Below are 19,740 nucleotides of genomic sequence, written 5' to 3'. Positions count from 1 at the left end.
TATCCTGGCGGGCAGGTACATTTATACATGGTGAACATGTTAACACACGTGGCTCCGTGTTGGCACGGATTTGACAGGCACTCATTCTTGTTTTTGTTGCATCTAAGTCCGTCATATCCTGGCGGACATATGCAATCAAACCTGGAGAGTTTTGGTTAGGTGTTGGAATTTGGGTTGTGTGGGATAGTATTTAATTTAACAAATCTATCCGTTGATGAAGGATCTCAAATCAATCAATTGCTGTTTGTTGATTAAAATGTTATTCATTTACTTTGAAACCGTTGTCATTCGTATATGTTTATCATACATACACTTTCATTAGACTATCAATCAATCAACCAGTCAACCAATCAATCAACCAATCAACAACCAACTAACAAATCAACCAACCAACCAATAAAAAATCAACTAGACAGCCAACCAACCGACCCCTACAGGCCAACCAATCCAACCTGTTGACCCCGTCCACACAGGTGGCTCCATTGTAGCAAGGATTACTAAGGCACTCATCAACGTTCGAGGCGCAGAGATAGTCATTGTAACCTTTCGGGCACTTGCATTTGAATCCGTTCACTCTGTCATAACAGAGGCCGCCGTTCTGGCACGGGTTCGATTCGCATTCGTTCACGTCAGTCTCACACAAGTCACCTGGTGGTTAGTATTTGTCTATAATTTATACTGTCGCTTGTTGAAGTATTGGGAGAAGTAATTGAAGAAGAAATATAACTAAAGTAATAGCTGAATCTTTAGTACTATTCGTTAAGTAGGATAACACCATATCAGTAGTAGCCTAGTAGTAGTAGTAGTAGTAAGTAGTAGTGGTAGTAGTAGTAGTAGTGGTAGTAGTAGTAGTAATAGTAGTAGTAGTAATAGTAGTAGTAGTAGTATTAGTAGTAGTAGTAGTGGTGGTGATAGTGGTAGTGGTAGTAGTAGTGGTATTAGTAGTAGTAGTAGTAGTGGTGGTGATAGTGGTAGTGGTAGTAGTAGTAGTAGTAGTAATAGTAGTAGTAATAGTAGTAGTAATAGTAGTAGTAGTAGTAGTAGTAGTAGTAGTAGTAGTAGTAGTAGTAGTAGTAGTAGTAGTAGTGGTAGTAGTAGTAGTAGCAGTTGTAGTAGCAGTAGTAGTAGAAGCAGCAATACCTAATTTTTGTAGCATTGACGGACGAGATATTTCAAATGTTACAAAATAAAAATGTTTGAATTTGAAAATAAAAAAATGACAAAGAATTTAAAAATGAAGAGCGATAGATAGTGGCCATAAATTAAGCATAGACGTCTGTCCATATTACACACACACTACACATATACACACACAGAGATATTATAAATAATATAAATATATAACAATATTATATAAAATATGATCTCCTTCAAATAAATAAATATAAATATGTATATATATATATATATACATATATATATATATATATATATATACATTTCTGACAGTCTTAATCAAATATATACACTCAAACACACATACACATATATAAATATATATATATATATGTATACGTATATATATAAATTTATCTATTCATTCTTTTATACATTCATTCATTCATTCACCCAATTGATTTATTTATTTATTCGTTCTTTCTTTTGTTCATTTTGTCATCCTTTCATTCATTCATTTTTTCGTTCGTTTGTTCGTTCGTTCGTTCCTTCGTTTGTTCATTCGTTCGTTTGTTTGTTTCGAAACGTCGTTTTAATTTATGCTCATGGTAGAATTTTTATTTGATAGATTCAAACATTTTAAACAGTATGATGGCAATTGCATGTGTGTGTCTGTATGTGTGTGTGTGTGTGATTGTATGTGTGTGTGTGTGTGTGTGTGTGTGTATGTTTGTGGTGTGGGTGTGTGTATGTGTTTATGGCTTCTATATCTATCTGTCTTAACTACTCACTCTTGAAAAATTTGAAACATTTGTAACACTGGATCCAAAAATTTAAATAAAAAAAAATAGCACAAAACTTTTCGGGTGTCGTCGATGAAAAAATTTTGAAATAAAACATTTTGTGTTTGTGTGTGTCTGTGTGTGTGTGTGTATGTGTGTGTGTCTGTGTCTGTGTGTCTGTGTGTGTGTGATGTGTGTGTGTGTCTGTGTGCGTCTGTGTCTGTTTGTCTGTGTGTGTGATGTGTGTGTGTGTGTGTGTATGGCTACTGTATCAATCTGTCTTAACACCAGCAAAATTACACATTATGTGTTTGTGTGTGTCTGTGTGTGTGTATGTGTGTGTGTGACGTGTGTGTGTTTGTGTGTGTTTGTCTGTGTCTGTGTGACTGAGAGTGTATGTGTGTATCTGTATACCCTATTTATAATGTCCAGGGTTTATGAAATATCTACACTAAATATCCAGCATAGCAATGTGATTATTAATGATAAAAGTTTCAATCTAACATCAACAAAAACAACAGCGTTAATAATAATAATAATAATAATAAACTACAACAAAAGTCACCAACTCATGTCAGTGTTGTGCTAATTGTTGCAAGTAAGTTAATTAATATTAATAATAACAATAGGAATAAACAATAATAATAATAATTATTGTTATTATTGTTGTTGTTGTCGTTGTTTTTATGATTATTTTTATCATTAATTTGTATGTAACGTTGAATTTTGAGTCTGCACTCCTCAAAATGAAAGTGAAATATAATTAGTGAGACGAGGGGTCGAACGAAAGAATGAATGGATGGATGAATGAATGAATGAAGGAGTGAGTGAATGAATAAGTAAACAAGTAACTGAATGAACGAATGAATAAAAAAAGATGAATGAATGAACGAGTATACGCTAAAACGATGGAGCGAACGAATGAAGTTTTGAAAAAGTGAATGATTGTATGAAGAATGAATGAATGAATGAACGAACGAAAGAACAACTGAATGAATAAATGAATGAACAAATGAATGAACAAATGAATGAATAGACGAACGAACGAATGAATGAATACCTATAAAGTCTTGAGAAATAATAAAAAAGCCATTTCTCACGCTTGCATACTGTTTCTGAACAGTTAATCAACTTATATAAGGTAAGGTGACGATGTTTTTGCTGTTATTCGTATTGTTATTTTTATAATAATAATTATTATTGTTATTATTAAACTGTTTTTATTATTTATTAATGTCATTTTTGTCTATGAAATTGTAGATTCGTTCTCTATGCCATTATCATTCGATTATATCGCTCTTGATTTTCGCTGCTATTTGTGATTTTTGTTCCTGTTTTTTATATGTTTTTGTTGTTTATATTTTGTTGTCTATGTTTATAGGATGAATTCATGTTATATCATCAAGCTCATTAACAACTAAGTGGCTGTCATTAATTTATTTCGATTCGTTTCGTTTTGTTTCGATACGTTTCGTTTCGTTCTGCGGAATCTTTCACTGGGCTAAGACAATTTCGAATATTAGAGACACATCATCTATCGATATCATAACCATCATCATCGTTATCATCAACGTCATCATCATCATCACCGCAATAATAATAATAATAATAAATATTTTTCTTATTGTTATTACTATCCGTATTATTATTAATATTATGCACCTGAGCTGGCCAATCAAGCGAGTTAATTAACTCATCACATAAAGACGAAAACGAAATGAATGTCACATAAAATTGATTTCTAAGAATTAAGCGGTACACACACACGCACACGCACACGCACAACAACACGCGCGCGCGCACACACACACACGCCCACGCACACACACGTGAATTGATATATCTGTTATATATTGCTGTCAAAACATTTTTACAACCCTCAGTACAAATTATATATTTATAAAAAATTTTGATTCAATGCCTAAATAAATTTGGGTTACAGATTTTTTTTACGCTGGGGAAATTTTCAAAAAAGTGAATAAACATTGCTCATCATTCATTCATTCATTCATTCATTCATTCATTCATTCATTCATTCATTCATTCATTCATTCATTTATTCATTCATTCACTCATTCATTCATTTATTCATCCATAGATTCACCATTCATTCATTCATCCATTCATCAAAAATCACACCAGACAGCCGACACGTCGTATCACAGAATATACTTTGATTCAATCACATTCATCACTTTAACCTTAGAAAAACAATAATAATAACCAGTTAAATATTATTATTGCTATAATTAATTATTATTGTTATTATTAATTATTATTTTTACTATTATTACTAATGGGTGCGTTCTATTTAGCGACGACAATCAGAGTTGTCATGGTAATAGTGACGCGAGTCACTAACGAGATTATGCGGTAGCATAAATGTAAACATCATTACGACGATGGTGATGATGGTGATGATAAGGATCGTCATCATCATCGTCGTCATCGTCATCATCATCATCGTCGTCGTCTTCATCTTCTTCTTCATCATCATCATAGTCATCATTAACGTCATCATCGTCGTCATCTTCATCGTCATCTTCTTCATCTTCTTCTTCATCATCATCATCGTCGTCGTCTTCATCTTCTTCTTTATCATCATCATAGTCATCATCGTCGTCATCTCCGTCGACATCTTTATCACCACCTTCTTCATCTTCTTCTTCATCATCATCACAGTCGCCACCACTTTCTTTCACTCTCGCCATAGTCACGCAACAAACGATGACAAGAAAACTGACTGACTGACTCTTCATTTCTAATAATGCTACGATGAGGAATTATGAATTAAGAAATTTAAATAATGATCCGCTGACGATCTGCCTTTTATTTTTCCCTCCCCTTTACGTATTTCATTACTCTCACTCTTTCTTTCTTTCTTTCTCTCTCTCTCTCTCTCTCTCTCTTTTGTTTCTTTCTAAATCTTTTCTCTCTTTTTCTTTCTTTCTTTCTTTCTCTCTCTCTTGTCTTTTTATATTTTCTTTCTTTCTGTCCTCCATCTTTCTTTCTTTTATTAAATCATTATGCCGACAGGTTATATTTGGCGTAGTTTAAAATTAATGAATGGACATATACTCAAACAAGAACACAAACAAAAAGGCTTGATGTGTAGATGTACATGTATGTGTGTTTGTGTGTTTGTGTGTGTGTGTGTGTGTATTAATGTCTGTATATTGTATGTAAAGAGTTTCTTCAATAAAAGTCAAAACAAACGCGTTATGATATATAACTATGTTTGTCTACCACAAAACTGGCAGCATTAAAACATTCGTCGAGCTATTACACACACACACACACACACACAAACAAACAAACACAAACACACAAACATATTTATATATTAAACAAACACAAACAGACAGGCAAACATAAGTTATTGTATCAGTACCATGTAGCTACCTTTAAAATACTACCAAACCAACACATTTTACAAATAAATTCACATTTTATTAATCAAAAAACACTACGAAATACACAAACAAACACACACACACAAACCTATACACACACACACACACACACAAACCTATACACACACACACACATACAAACCTATACAAACCTATACACACACACACACATACAAACCTATACAAACCTATACACACACACACACACACACAAACCTATATTCACACAAACATACCTACAGACACATAAACACACGCACAGACAAGCACACACACACACACACACACATAAATAGTCAAAATGCTCCTTTGATGTAAGCGGGTAGGTAGTTGGTAAGTCATGTTGACGTTATTGTTATTACTACAACTATGTATAAATATTATGACAGTTATAATAACATTAAAATTATTATTATTATTTTGTTATTATTATTATTATTGTTGTAGTTTGAATGGGCAGATATAATCTTTATAATCTGTTAATACGTTAATAAGCAGGTATTGGTATAACTGATATAATATCAGTTGTATCATCCTCCTATCATCGTATCAAAGTATCACTATTTATCGCAAGGTATTGATGATGATTATTTTGATTAAAAGCATTATTATTTATAATTATTAATATTAACTGTGATATAATAATGTCAATAATTAATTATCAATAATTGCAATCAATCATATCTAGCTTGTTTAATGGGTCGATTGAAAATGACACATTATAAGTTTCTTGTATGTTTGTTTGTATGTGTTTGTATGTTTGTGTGTGTGTTTTTACACGCACGTGTAACATAGATGTATGTATGTTGCAAATATATGTGTGTTTAGTTTACTATTTTGTAGCTCTAATTAGCTTGCATAGTTTGTACGTGTTTGTTTGTGTGTGTTGTGTGTGTGTGTGTGTGTGTGTGTGGTGTGTGTGTGTGTGTGTGTGTGGGAATGCACGTGCATGTATCGATCGTGAACTATGGCACTGAAAAAATGTTCTTTTGTTGTTGCTGTGTTTATTTTTGTCGTCTTTTCGTGTTTGCTTTTTGTTGCTTTTGTTGTTTTGTTATTTGCCGAAATTGGAAAATCTTCTTTGATGTCGTTAATTATAAACGCGTTCGAAATCAATCAATCAATCAATTAATCAATTAATCAATCAATCAATCAAAGAACAATCAATTGACTAATAAATTGATTGATTGTCTAATAAATTCAGCTGATAAAATAACCAACCAACCAATCAACAAATCAACATTCAAACGTATAACAATTAAACCTTTTAACTAAAACTAGTTTACTATCTAAATCACTGGTCAACCAATCATTCAACTAACTGCCCAATCAACCACTCAACCAATCAATCAATCACCCAACTGACCCGTATATCCGGGCTGGCATTGGCAGAAGAACTGATTGATCTTATTGAGACAACTTGCTCCATTTTGGCAAGGATTGCTGAGACATTCGTTTGAATCGTGCTCACATCTTGTTCCTAATGACGACGATGATGATGATGATAATTTAATTGGTGATGCTGCTGATGATTAAAATGACGACGATGCTGATGATGATTCGGATGACAATTCTAATAACGATTTAAACATACAGTTAGCGCATATGAATGCGTTTTCACAAACAATTTTCAAATCGCAAACAAACCCCAAAGTAGCATAATCAAACATACAAAAATGAAACCAACCACATTTTTATTGACTTAATTTTTTAAGACTCGTATAAAAATGTCAGCCATTATTACATTAAACGAAATGCAGTAACACGCATGTATGTGTTATTGTTACAGCAAGACAATTTATGATGAACTGACATCCACGAATAGATATCAATACACAATGTATGTATTGAATGTTATTATTATTATTATTATGTTATAATTATTATTAGTATGTATTGAATGTGTGTTTGTGCCTGTCTGTATCTATTTCTGTCTGTATTTCTGTCTGATTGTATGTATGCATGCATATACTATATATTTAGGTGTATGCAGGCTAACATGAACGTATGCGTAGAGTGCATATTTGTAGATTTAGTTAGATATGTGTAAGAGTGTACAACATATAATTGTGTGAATGTGAGTGTACGTATATGCGTTTTTCAGCGTACGTGTGTGTATGTATGTATGAGTGTGTGCGTGTGTGAGTGTGTGTTTGTATGTGTGTGTTTGTATGTGTGCGTGCGTGTGTGAGTGTGTGCATGTGTATGAGTGTGTGTGTGTTTGTATGTGTGCGTGCGTGTGTAAGTGTGTGCGTGTACGTCTCACATTTTTTTGAAAGCATCAATCAATTGGCGACACCTTTTGACATGTTAAAAGGGGCAAAAAACCGTGATAGCGAGTCATCAATCGCAGTTTGTTGTTTTTAACCACCACTGCCTATCTGTCTGTCTGTCTGTCTGTCTGTCTGTCAGTCCGTCATCATCATTATTATTGTTTGGCAGAAAATTGATAGTGAAATGATAACAAATCACATGATCGCTATATCGACAATGATAATAAATATGATATTGACAATGTGACGATGATGATGATGATGATAATATATTTATGTTAGTTATTATTATTAATATACATTGATAGTGTTGCTCGCTTGCAAATTTTTAATTTATACTGACGACCTCATCATCATCATTATCATCATCATCAGCATCATTATCATCAACAACATCGTCATTAACAACGTCTTCGTCGTCATCATCATCACCATCATCATCACTATCATCATCATCACAATTATGATCATCATTATCAGTGTACCCACCATTAGTTCCCTGAGGACATATGCACTGAAACGATCCAACGAGATCCTTGCAAGTTCCTCCGTTCAAACACGGAGTGCTCAAGCACTCGTTGACCTCGACGTCGCACTTCTGACCAATGTAACCAAGGTCACATTCGCACTTGTAGGAATTCAACTGGTCAGTGCACTTGCCCTTGCCACACCTGACGCCCAGGCAATCATCGATGTCAGAGTCGCATAACTCACCAGTATAACCTTTGCATGTTATAGATGGTTGGTTGATTGGTTGGTTGGTTGGTTGGTTGGCTGGTTGGTTGGTTGATTGGTTGGTTGGTTGGTTGGTTGGTTGGTTGGTTGGTTGGTTGGTTGGTTGGTTGAAAGTTACTTGATGGTTTATTGTTGTAACTATTTAAACACACAACAAACAAACAAACACACATTCAAACACACACAGATACATTCATACATACATACATACATACACAACAACAACAACAACATGCACCGACCATCCGGGCAAACACATTTGAACGATTCGTCAGTCTCCAGACACGTAGCTCCATGGAAGCAGGGGCCCTCGGAGCACCCATCCACCTTGGTCTGGCAGTTCTGCCCCACGTACCCCTTCCTACAGATGCACTCGTACATCCCAACTCCATCCACACATTCCGATCCGTGTTCGCACGGATTGCTGGAGCACTCGTTCATGTTAATCTCGCAGTATATGCCTTCGTAACCTAAAAATTTAATTGCGAGATGGAGGTTGGCAAATAATCTAATTAATTACTTAATTAATCAATAAACCAATCAATCAATTAATTGATGTATTGATTAATTAATTAATTAATATATTAGTTTGTTGATAGAAAATTGACTTTACAAACACAAAAGAAATAGTTAACGCACTTAATAAAGAAATAAAGTCGAACAATCTTTTTAAGCTGATTGTAACGAACTAATTTAAATTGAAGGTGCAATCTTCATAGCTCTACTTGAGGTCAATGTTTCAATTAATGTAAATGTGTGTGAATACATGTGTGTATGTGTGTCTGTGTTTGTGTGTGTGTGTGTGTGTGTGTGTGTGTGTGCGTAAGGGCAAGTGCAAGTATGCTTTTAATTGAAAATATCCAAGCAGGTTGCTGGTGCCATATTAAAGCGAGTGAATTTAAAATTGTGTATAACTGTACTGTGCAATTATATAGTTAAGTATGTGTATGTAAAATGTATGTATGTATGTATGTGCATGTATGTATGCATATGTATAATACACATTCACGTTGAATTTACGGGAATACAAAGTAGCACAAAGTTAAGATAGGAACGGCTAATACTCAAATACCTATAAATACACAAAATCGAAAAAATGTACCCATATAAAACTGACTCAGAAATAAATACATGCGCATAAATTAGGAGTCGCACAAAGATGAAGAGTCAGTAACATGCTGTTTCGGTGGCTGACTTTCCAGAGAATCATGTTGAAGTTGACGCTAGCTAGTTAAGTTAGTCTCAAGTAGGTATTATTGTTTTGTGTTGTGTTGAACTTGTATTATTTGTATATCTGTATGTATATGTGTGTGTGTATGTTTGTATGTATATTTTTATTTATATATATTCTATTTTATAAAATATTGTAAAAATTATAGTCTATTACCAAATTATATATATATATATATTTTTATTTATATATATATATGTGTGTGTGTGTGATTGCGTGTATGGGCGTGTGTTTGTTTGTGTATAAAAAAAGAAAGATAGAGAGAGAAAAAGAGAAAGAGAAAGAGAGAGAAAAAGAGAGAGAAGGAGATATATATATATATATATATATATATATATATATATATGGTGGATACGCTTGAGGTGATGCACCGTGTGTTCTTTTAAGCATAAGGAGGTACACGTGTGAATGTTTGCCTTGACTTGCAAAAAACTGCGCTACCAAATAAAAATTTGATATTTTTTTCCTTCTTTCTCTTTTTTTCTCTCAATCCTTCTTTTTTTCATTTTCTCTCTTTTTCTTTTTGGCTACTCTCTCTCTCTCTCTCTCTCTCTCTTTTTTTTCTCTCTTTTAAAATGGTTGAATACAAATTGAAACACAAAAATGGTTATTAACAACACCGAAAAACTTTCGCACAAAAGACATGAAAACATGCACACATATAAAAACGCGCACGCATATAATACAAACAACAAGCAAACACACGCATACACGCACAAGCACCAACACACATACAAACACACGTACACACATACTAACACACACAAACAAACAATCAGCAGCAAATCGTGGGAGCACATCTGCAACCGTCTTCACATACAATCACACATACACGCCACGTACACACCACACACACACACACACACACACACACACACACACACATGTTTACATACAATAAGATACAATGCCTAATCACACACACACACACACATACACACATACGTACACACACACATATATAAATATACATAAAATTACATAAAATTTTATCAATATCGTTAGCTAGATGGATAGACTGATTGAAGAAATTGGATGAATGAAATGTGTAGCGATTGTTTAATGAATGATTGAATGAATGTAAATGATAGTTGGACGAATGAAGAAACAAATGATATATATATATTATTAGATACATGCAGATACGTAATCTTAAATACATTTCTCTTAACTTATTCAGATCACATGTATTAATTCTCGCTTTCATCATCTAATACACACTACCTTCAACAAATAAACGAACGAACAAACAAACGAACGAACGAACACTAAAGAAAGATATAAACATCAATTAAGCAAACAAGAACCATTGATAAATGATCGACAAATCGAATTAGTCACATCGTTCTAATCTCGTGTGCATGCCCGTGTGGTTATGGCTCCTTTATTGCACCTTTCAAGTATTACCGCCTTGTTAGATTGATGTGCATTTGATAGCTTGTTAGTGATGCTTTGTTTTCTGTTGTTTGTTTTGTTGTCAGTTGTCTGTGTATTGTTTCGTTTTGTTTGTACAATGATTCATCTTGTTTGAATGTTGTATGTTTATCGTTTGAATGTTTGTTTGTTTGTATGTTGTTTGTTTGTATGTTTATTGTTTGTATGTTGATTGTATGCATGCTGGTTGTATGTTGTTTGTTTGTATGTTGTTTGTTTGTATGTTGTTTGTTTGTATGTTTTTTGTTTGTATGTTGATTGTATGTTGTTTTTTTGTATGCTGTTTGTTTGTATGTTGTTTGTATCATCGTTTTCTAAAATGCCGCCATTTAGCTGTGCACAATTTTTACTGCATTTTACTGCAAAACAACAGCTTAGAAAAATTAAACGAAAACCGCGGCAACAAAAACAAACAACAACAAACAACAACAACATAGATGACACACACCACACCACACACTACCACCAAAAAACCACCACCACGCCACAAAATCGCCACAAAATCGCCACAAAATCGCTAGCAACCAACCTTCTAGACAAGCACATTTGAATCTTCCTACACCATCCAGACACACGCCTCCATTCTGGCAGGGGTTTGATTCGCATTCGTTCACATTCACTTCACATCTCTCACCAGCAAAACCTACAATAATTATAATAATAATATTAATTATAATAATAAAAATAATTTTTATTTTATAACTATCAAGAGTAGTTATAGTAGCATTAGCAGTAACAGTAGTAGAAGCGGCAGCAGTAGCAGCAATACGAGTAGTAGTAGTGGTAGGGGTGGTATTAGTAGTAGTGATGGTAGTGATAGTAGCTGCAGTATTTATTATTATTTTTCTTATTATTATTATTCTTATTTTACCTGGAGTGCACTGGCACCTGAAAGATCCAGGTGTATTTATACAGACGCCGTCGTGCTCACACGGGGAGAGGTCACCTGTATGATGGATGGATTGAAGAAAGAAAATGAAAAATTGGATGAGTTGATTTGAATGGTTGTGAAAGTTAATTTAAGAATGAGTAATTGGTGGAACGAATGAATGAATGAGTGAATGAAGGAATGACAGAATGATCGTAAAAATATAAACGGTAAAGTGATTTTAAACAATAGATGAAAGAATAAATAACCAGAAGATTGAAAAAAATTAGTAAAAAACCGTCACCATCATCGTTAGCGCTACCCCTATCATCTTCATCAGCATCATCACCACCACCTTCGTCATCATAATCAACACTATCATCATCATCATCATCATTATCATCATCATTATCATCATCATCACCACAAAAGCTAACTTTGCAAGCACTCATTGGCATCTTGGGTGCAGTCATCTCCCGACCACCCATGCGGGCACATGCAGACGTAATGACCGCTGTCCGGGGAGGTTTCGCACCTGGATTCGGGATGGCACGGATTGCTTAAGCACGGATCGTCCAAGTGGCATCTTATTCCTGTTTAAGTGTGTTTGTGTGTAGGTGTGTGAGCGTGTGTGTATATAGGTGTAGATGTTTAAATTGTTTTATTTTGTTATTATAAATTATACACAATCATTTACTATTGTAGATTATTCTATACATATATGTATACTATGTATATATATATATATATATATATATATATATAAAGAGCTATAAGCATATATATATATATATAAATGTATATATATATATATATATATAAATCTATGGTTATAATAATTTTTTATATAATAAAGAGTAAACCAAATTGATGAACGTGAGAATGCATATGCTCATTAGTGTACACGCCAATAAAATTACCATCATCACCATTATTATTATTATTATTATTATTATTATTATTATTATTATTATTATTATTATTATTACTATTATTATTATTATTATTATTGTTATTATTATTATTATTATTTTTATTATTTTTTAATATTAGTAGTAGTTGTTGTAGTAGTAGTAGTAGTAGTTGTTGTTGTTGTTGTGTTGTAAGTAGCAGCAGTAGTAGTATTAGTTGTAGTGGTAGTAGTAGTAGTTGTTGTTGTTGTAGTAGCAGCTGCAGTTGTAGTTGTTGCAGTAATAGAAATTTTTTTTATCGACTTTTCATTTCATACACTAAAATTACCAATTTTTAGATTTTCTTGAAAGCAAGGTAACGCGATGAAACTTCAACATTGACTTACTTGTGTACAAAAGTATACATTGACATTTATACATCTATAACAAACATATCTGTCTTACATAACACTTATATGGTACATAGAATAAAACAGAATTGTAATATGTAGGATAAAAACAAAGGAATAACATTAAAATACAATTTGCATTAATAAAACATTGTGTATTTTTATTATTTTTATATTTATATTCTATCGAGATCAATTCAATGTTTCCACATCACTTAAACGTAAGTCAAGCGTATGTCTATATTGTTTGTATGCTTTCTAATTGCGATTGTATGTGTGAGTGCGTGCGCGCGCGCGTGTGTGTATTTATTTATGTATGTGTGTATGTATGTGTGTGTGTATAAATGCACGTGCTTGCGTCTGTGTATGTACGTACAGTAAAAATGTAACACTTATACACACACATACCTATATGTATGAACACATATACAGACACACAAACATACGTACATACATAAATACATACGTACATACATACATACATACGTACGTACATAAATACAAACATACATACATACATACATACAAACAAACAAACATACATTATTATTATTATTATTAAATTAACACACGCTAACTACCAGGGGATGAATGGAGATATAGCGTGATTGAATCTCTTACAATAGTTTAGATCACCAAACTTATATAGCAACAATGTTACACACACAGGTACACACACACGCACTGTCACACATAAACACACACACACACACTCATATATATATATATATATATATATATATATATATATATATATATATATATATATATATATATATATATCAAGTACTTATTATCAAATAAATCAAAGACAAACATTCTGTATTCGCATGTTGTATGTAAGGGTCCTAGAGTGTGGAATCAAATTTTGAAAGATGGTTTTTGTTGTGAAAATTTGTCTGCAATCTTTAAAAAAAAATTGAAATTGTTTCTGTTGTTTATTTGAATGACCACTGACCAACCGTGATCCAATATAGATATGGAGAACTATTTTTCAATTTTTATTTGCGCCTTGATCGCCATCGTTTAGTTCACATTTCTGTTTAACTTTTAGAACAATGTAGTTCTATATATTGCTTAAATATATAGATAACTATGCAATGTCTATTCAGTGTTTTTCTGGATAGATATCAAACATTATTCTAAATTAACCAATGAACCATCGTACTAACTAACTTACATTTTGTCATCTATTCATTTTGTTTGAACTTATAATATTTTTGGTTAGGTGGCCATACTAGATGAATTTTATATAAATTCTATTATGGTCATCCTGCTTTCTTTTAATTTTCAATTTTGAGAAGCAAATAAAGTTTCGTTTCGCTTCGTTTTGATTCATATATATATATATATATATACATAATATAAATATCTGTGGTATTATATTTGCTTTGAAACAAACCATTTTTGCTCTAGCTAACAACAATTAATACTACTACTAATTATTATTATTATTATTAATGTTGTCGTTGTTGTTGTCGTTGTTGTTGTTGTCATGATACTATGCTATTTGTACTTACATTAGCTGCGGTACTTTCCAGTACAATGTTAGTGTCACGCGATATGTACACTTGATTAATGCTCCCCATAATGTCAATGTAGCCATAAAGTATAATGCAATTCATCTTTCCTATTGTTGTTGTTGTTGTTGTTGCTGTTGTTGTTATTATTGTTGCTTTTATTATTATTGTTGTAATTATCATTGCTTTTGTTGTTGATGTCGTTGTTTTTTGATGGATGTTGCTTTGTTAAGTTCAATGTAACTGCTGATGCAATTGTTATTAGTGTTACTGTATTTAAAAGTATCAATATTGATGCTATCATAGAGGTTTATACTGATATCTTTATTATTATTGTTGTTATTATTGTTGTTATTGTTGTTGTTATTGTTGTTGTTGTTATTATTATTATCGTCGTCGTCGTCGTTGTATTTTTCCACGTCATTATTTTCCATTGTATCAATTCATTTCTGTGCGACACTACTTCATTTAGCATTTGTTGTTGTCGATGTTGCTGATAATATTGTTATTATTATTATTTGTATTATTGTTGTTATTATTATTATTATTACAATTATTATAATGTAGGATCATTATCGTCATCGTCGTCATACTCATTAACATACTTACTTATAACTGACAAACAAAACAACAACAAAAAACAACAACAGCAATAATAACAACAATATTAATAAGTATTGAAAATTGTGGCAATCGATGATGATGATGATGACGATGACGACGATAATACATTGTTCTTTGATCCAAAGAACTGATAGTAACAAAATAATACACTGTCTACCTTATCTCAATGACATTCAATTACAACAGCGCTTAGGAAAAGTGGCCTTAGAAATATAATAACAATAATATTAAGAAGAAAAAGAATAAGAAGAAGAAGAAGAAGAAGAAGAAGAAGAAGAAGAAGAAAAAGTAGACTAGTAATAATAACAATAACAATAGTAAAAGAAAAAGACGATGAAAAAGAAGTAGAAGAAGGAGAAGAAGACGAAGAAGAAGAAGAAGAAAAAGAAGAAGAAGAAAAAGAAGAAGAACAAGAACAAAAACAAGAACAAGAAGAACAAGAAGAACAAGAAAAAGAAGAAGAAGAAGAAGAAGAAGAAGAAGAAGGAAAAGAAGAAGAAGAAAAAGAAGAAGAAGAATAAGAAGATAAATAACTGACCGGTCTTCCCTGGCGGGCACTCGCAGTAATAGGACCCCACCCTATCGTGGCAGGTCCCTCCGTTGTAACAGACCTTACCCTGGCAGTCGTCGATGTTGGCGCTACAATCGTCACCAGACCATCCATTGACGCATGCACACATGAATCCTCCTTGATGATGATGGTGATGATGATGATGATGATGATGGTGATGATGATGATGGTGGTGATGATGATGATGATTGTGACGATGACGACGATGATGATTATGATGAGAGTGGTGATAATGACGGTGCTGATGGTGATGAAAATTGACCTGATAATGATCTCACCCCTTTTGTTATGGCAGGTTCCTTGGTTCTTGCAAGGATTTTTCTGGCATTCATTAACGTCCTCTGTACAGAATTGGCCTGTGTTTCAAATTATTACTTTTATTATTATTATCATTATTATTATTAGTAGTAGTAGTAGTATTAGTAGTAGTAGTATTAGTAGTAGTAGTAGTAGTTGTTGTTGTTGTAGTAGCATTATTATTATTACTAATATTATTATTATTAATTTTTTTTGAAGTTTTTTCTAAAAATTTTGAATACTCTTAAGGCTGATTCAGTTGTGTTAAGCGACGAAAAACAAATGACATCAAAATCACACGCACATACATACGCACATACACGCACGCACACACACATACACACACAGGTATACATACAAACATACAACTAAAAATTAATCAAAGAATTATTTGTATTCCATCTTATTTCTGTCGCAAAAATAGCGATGGCTAATCAATAGAGTCCAGGGTTCTATATTCCTTGTATTATCGCATGTATTTGTATTGGCTGTGTAAAGAAGTAGTAGTTGTTGTTGCAAAAGTAGTAGTGTAGCAGCAGTGGTAGAGCAGCATCAAACAACAAGAGTAACAACAACACGAAACATAAACATCAACACTGTAATCAATTGTCACTTTTTAGAATAGATGATATCTTTGACAACTTGGAATGTTTTGTATGTAAGTCTGTAAATATATATGTGTGTGTGTGTGTGTTTGTATATATGTTTGTATGCATATATGTTTGTATGTATTTTTGTATGCATGTGTGTATGTATGTATTTGTGTATGTGTGTTTATATCATTGCGTGTGACACGATTTTATTATCTATTCATCTTTTTTGTATTTGCTACTAATGTTTGGATCGGAGTTTTGGTATGTTTGTACGTCGGAATTTTGGTCCATGTTTTTGTTATATATGTTTGTGTGCATGTATGTGTGTTTGTGTACATATATATATGTGTGTGTGTGTGTGTGTGTGTGTATTTATTTATGCTTGTATGTGTGTATGTATGTATGTATTATTATAAGAATGTATGAATATAAAAAATGGATGTCTTGTATTTTCATACAAGCCTTGTGAAGTTTTTGTATTTTGAATGGTAGTATTATTTACGGTTGCATCTTATGCCGGCGTGACGTTTATCAACAAAAAAATCTTTCCAATGGTTGTTTTTTGTTGTTTCAACTTTGTCGTAAATGTTGTTTTTATTTTTGTTGTGTTTATTCAGGTTTGTATTAAAATGTTTTTTGGTGTGTTTTTTACACGTTGTTGTTTTTTTTCGATGATTTGAATGTTATTATTATTGCTATGCTATGGTGGGGTGGTTGGTGATGATGTTGATGTTATTATTATTAATGTTGTTGTTTTTGTTGTTAATAATAATAATGCCATTAAAGTTGTTGTTGTTGGTGGTGTTGATGTTGTTGTTGTTGTTGATGATGTTGTTATTGTTGACGTTGTTGTTAAGGACGAACGAACCAAACTAAGAAATAGCAGAAACAACGAGTGTATGAAACAAATCAATCAGTATAATAATATGACTCAATATATTGATGGGGGTTATGGTGGTGATGACGTTGTTGTTGTTGATGATAATGATGATGATGATGACGTTGTTGTTGTTGTTGTTGATGATGATGATGATGATGATGATGATGGTGATGATGGTGATGACGATAATTTGCTGACGGCGACGATGAAGTATTGCCAGTTTTAAATATCCGTAAAAAGCCCAGAAAAAAATTTAAAGTTATCAACTACCTCAATTACACCATCAACAATTACATCATCAACAACAACAACAACAGCAGCGAAAACATCAACAACATCAACCCTAACCCTAACCTTTATACTGGGGTGGGCAGAGGCAAGTGTAGCCATGGACCCCATCGAGACAGGTCGAATTGGGGCCGCATTTGTTTCCCTGACAGTCATCTATGTTTTCTTTGCAGTTCGGGCCCGTAAAACCTGAAATATGTATGTATGTAGTGAAAAAGTAAAAAAGATAGAGAAAGAAAGAAAGAAAAAAGAGAGAAAGAGATAAAAAGAGAGAGAGAAAGAGAGAAAGAGAAAGAGAGAAGGTACTGACCTTCTAAACATGCGCAGATGAATGTGGTAAGAGAAGTTGGCGAACATGTGCCCCCATTGAAACATGGAGAGGGAGAGCAGGGATAGTAGGGGGATTCACAGTGCTGACCAGTGTACGAGGCCAGACATGTACACCTAATGGTGAAGATGACGATGATGATGATGAGGATGATGATGATGAGGATGATGATGATGACCTATCAATTATCCACTCATTAATCAGTCAGTCAACCGAACAGCAAACCAGCCAATCAAACAGCCGAATACTTCCTCTCTCTCACTCTCTCACACGCACTCACTTATATCCGCCAATAAGATTCAAGCAGGTCCCTCCATTCCGGCACATCTCTCTTTTTTGCAGACACTCATCTACGTCATCATCACACTGCAAACCAATGAAACCTCTGGGACACTCGCACGTGTATGACGTCTCAGTGGCGTAACATTTCCCGCCATTGTGACACGGCTGAGACGAACAATGATTGCGGTACTGACAGAGCTTGCCTTGTTTGGATGTAGTTTGTATTTTGATGATTTATATAGCGCTTTTTATGAAAAAAAAACCTCAGAGTATAGGAGTAAAAAACAAATTCATTTTTAATCATCAACATCGTCGTCATCGTCGTCGTCATCATCTCATTGTTTCGATATTTTCTCTCACTCATTCAACCAATTCATCATCAAATACGACATCAACATTATCAACAACAGTAACAACAACAACAACGAGAAAAAAAACCTATGTAGCCAGGCGAGCAACTGCACTTGAACTTATGCAGCGCTCCATTAAGGCTGCAACTTCCAGCATTGTGGCAAGGGTTTCTGTAGCAGGCACTCTTCGCATTTTCGATTTCACACATGGTACCGTGATAGCCTGTATTTGTGTGTGCGTGTGTGTGTGCGTGTGTGTGTGTTTGTGTGTGTGTGTCTGTGTGTTTGTCTGTGTGCGTGTGTGGGTGTACTATTAATCATCCTATCATTTGATACAAACCTAGCGGACAATCGCATTTAGCTTGAATAGAAGATGATGACGACAACGATGAAGATGATGATGATGATGAAGATGATGATGATGATGGACTGATGATGATGCTCCGACAGGTCCCACCGTTCAAACATCTAGCCAGGGACGGGTGGCATGGGTTCTCGTGCTCGCAATGATCACCTCTGTACTCATCCGTGCAACTGAGTGAGTGAGTGAGTGAGTGAGTGAGTGAGTGAATGAGTGAGTGAGTGAGTGAGTGAGTGAGTGAGTGAGTGAGTGAGTGAGTGAGTGAGTGAGTGAGTGAGTGAGTGAGTGAGTGAGTGAGTGAGTGAGTGAGTGAGTGAGTGAGTGAGTGAGTGAGTGAGTGAGTGAGTGAGTGAGTGAGTGAGTGAGTGAGTGAGTGAGTGAGTGAGTGAGTGAGTGAGTGAGTGAGTGAGTGAGTGAGTGAGTGAGTGAGTGAGTGAGTGAGTGAGTGAGTGAGTGAGTGAGTGAGTGAGTGAATGAGTGAGTGAGTGAGTGAG

At 33.7% G+C, this 19,740-nt stretch overlaps 2 protein-coding genes across 2 annotated transcripts; both read right to left on the bottom strand.

Annotated features, from left to right (window-relative positions):
• Window positions 1-373: 373 nt before the first annotated feature.
• HELRODRAFT_75352 (hypothetical protein) lies at window positions 374-11,592 on the bottom strand (the record flags this gene model as incomplete). Its single annotated transcript, XM_009015600.1, has 5 exons — window positions 374-648; window positions 6,678-6,791; window positions 8,074-8,307; window positions 8,562-8,789; window positions 11,514-11,592. Coding segments are annotated over 5 exons (930 nt in total), but the record flags the coding sequence as incomplete, so codon positions are not given.
• Window positions 11,368-19,109, bottom strand: HELRODRAFT_75164 (hypothetical protein; the record flags this gene model as incomplete). The annotated part of the gene is made up of 9 exons (XM_009015599.1): window positions 11,368-11,627; window positions 11,856-11,930; window positions 12,290-12,445; window positions 15,835-15,984; window positions 16,146-16,223; window positions 17,992-18,114; window positions 18,236-18,369; window positions 18,534-18,738; window positions 18,974-19,109. Coding segments are annotated over 9 exons (1,317 nt in total), but the record flags the coding sequence as incomplete, so codon positions are not given.
• Window positions 19,110-19,740: the final 631 nt, after the last annotated feature.

The sequence above is a fragment of the Helobdella robusta genome (genome assembly GCF_000326865.2).
Source record: "Helobdella robusta unplaced genomic scaffold HELROscaffold_16, whole genome shotgun sequence".
NCBI lineage: Eukaryota > Metazoa > Annelida > Clitellata > Rhynchobdellida > Glossiphoniidae > Helobdella > Helobdella robusta.
Note: the sequence above shows the minus strand (reverse complement) of the source record. Positions and strands in the feature narration are given on the sequence as shown.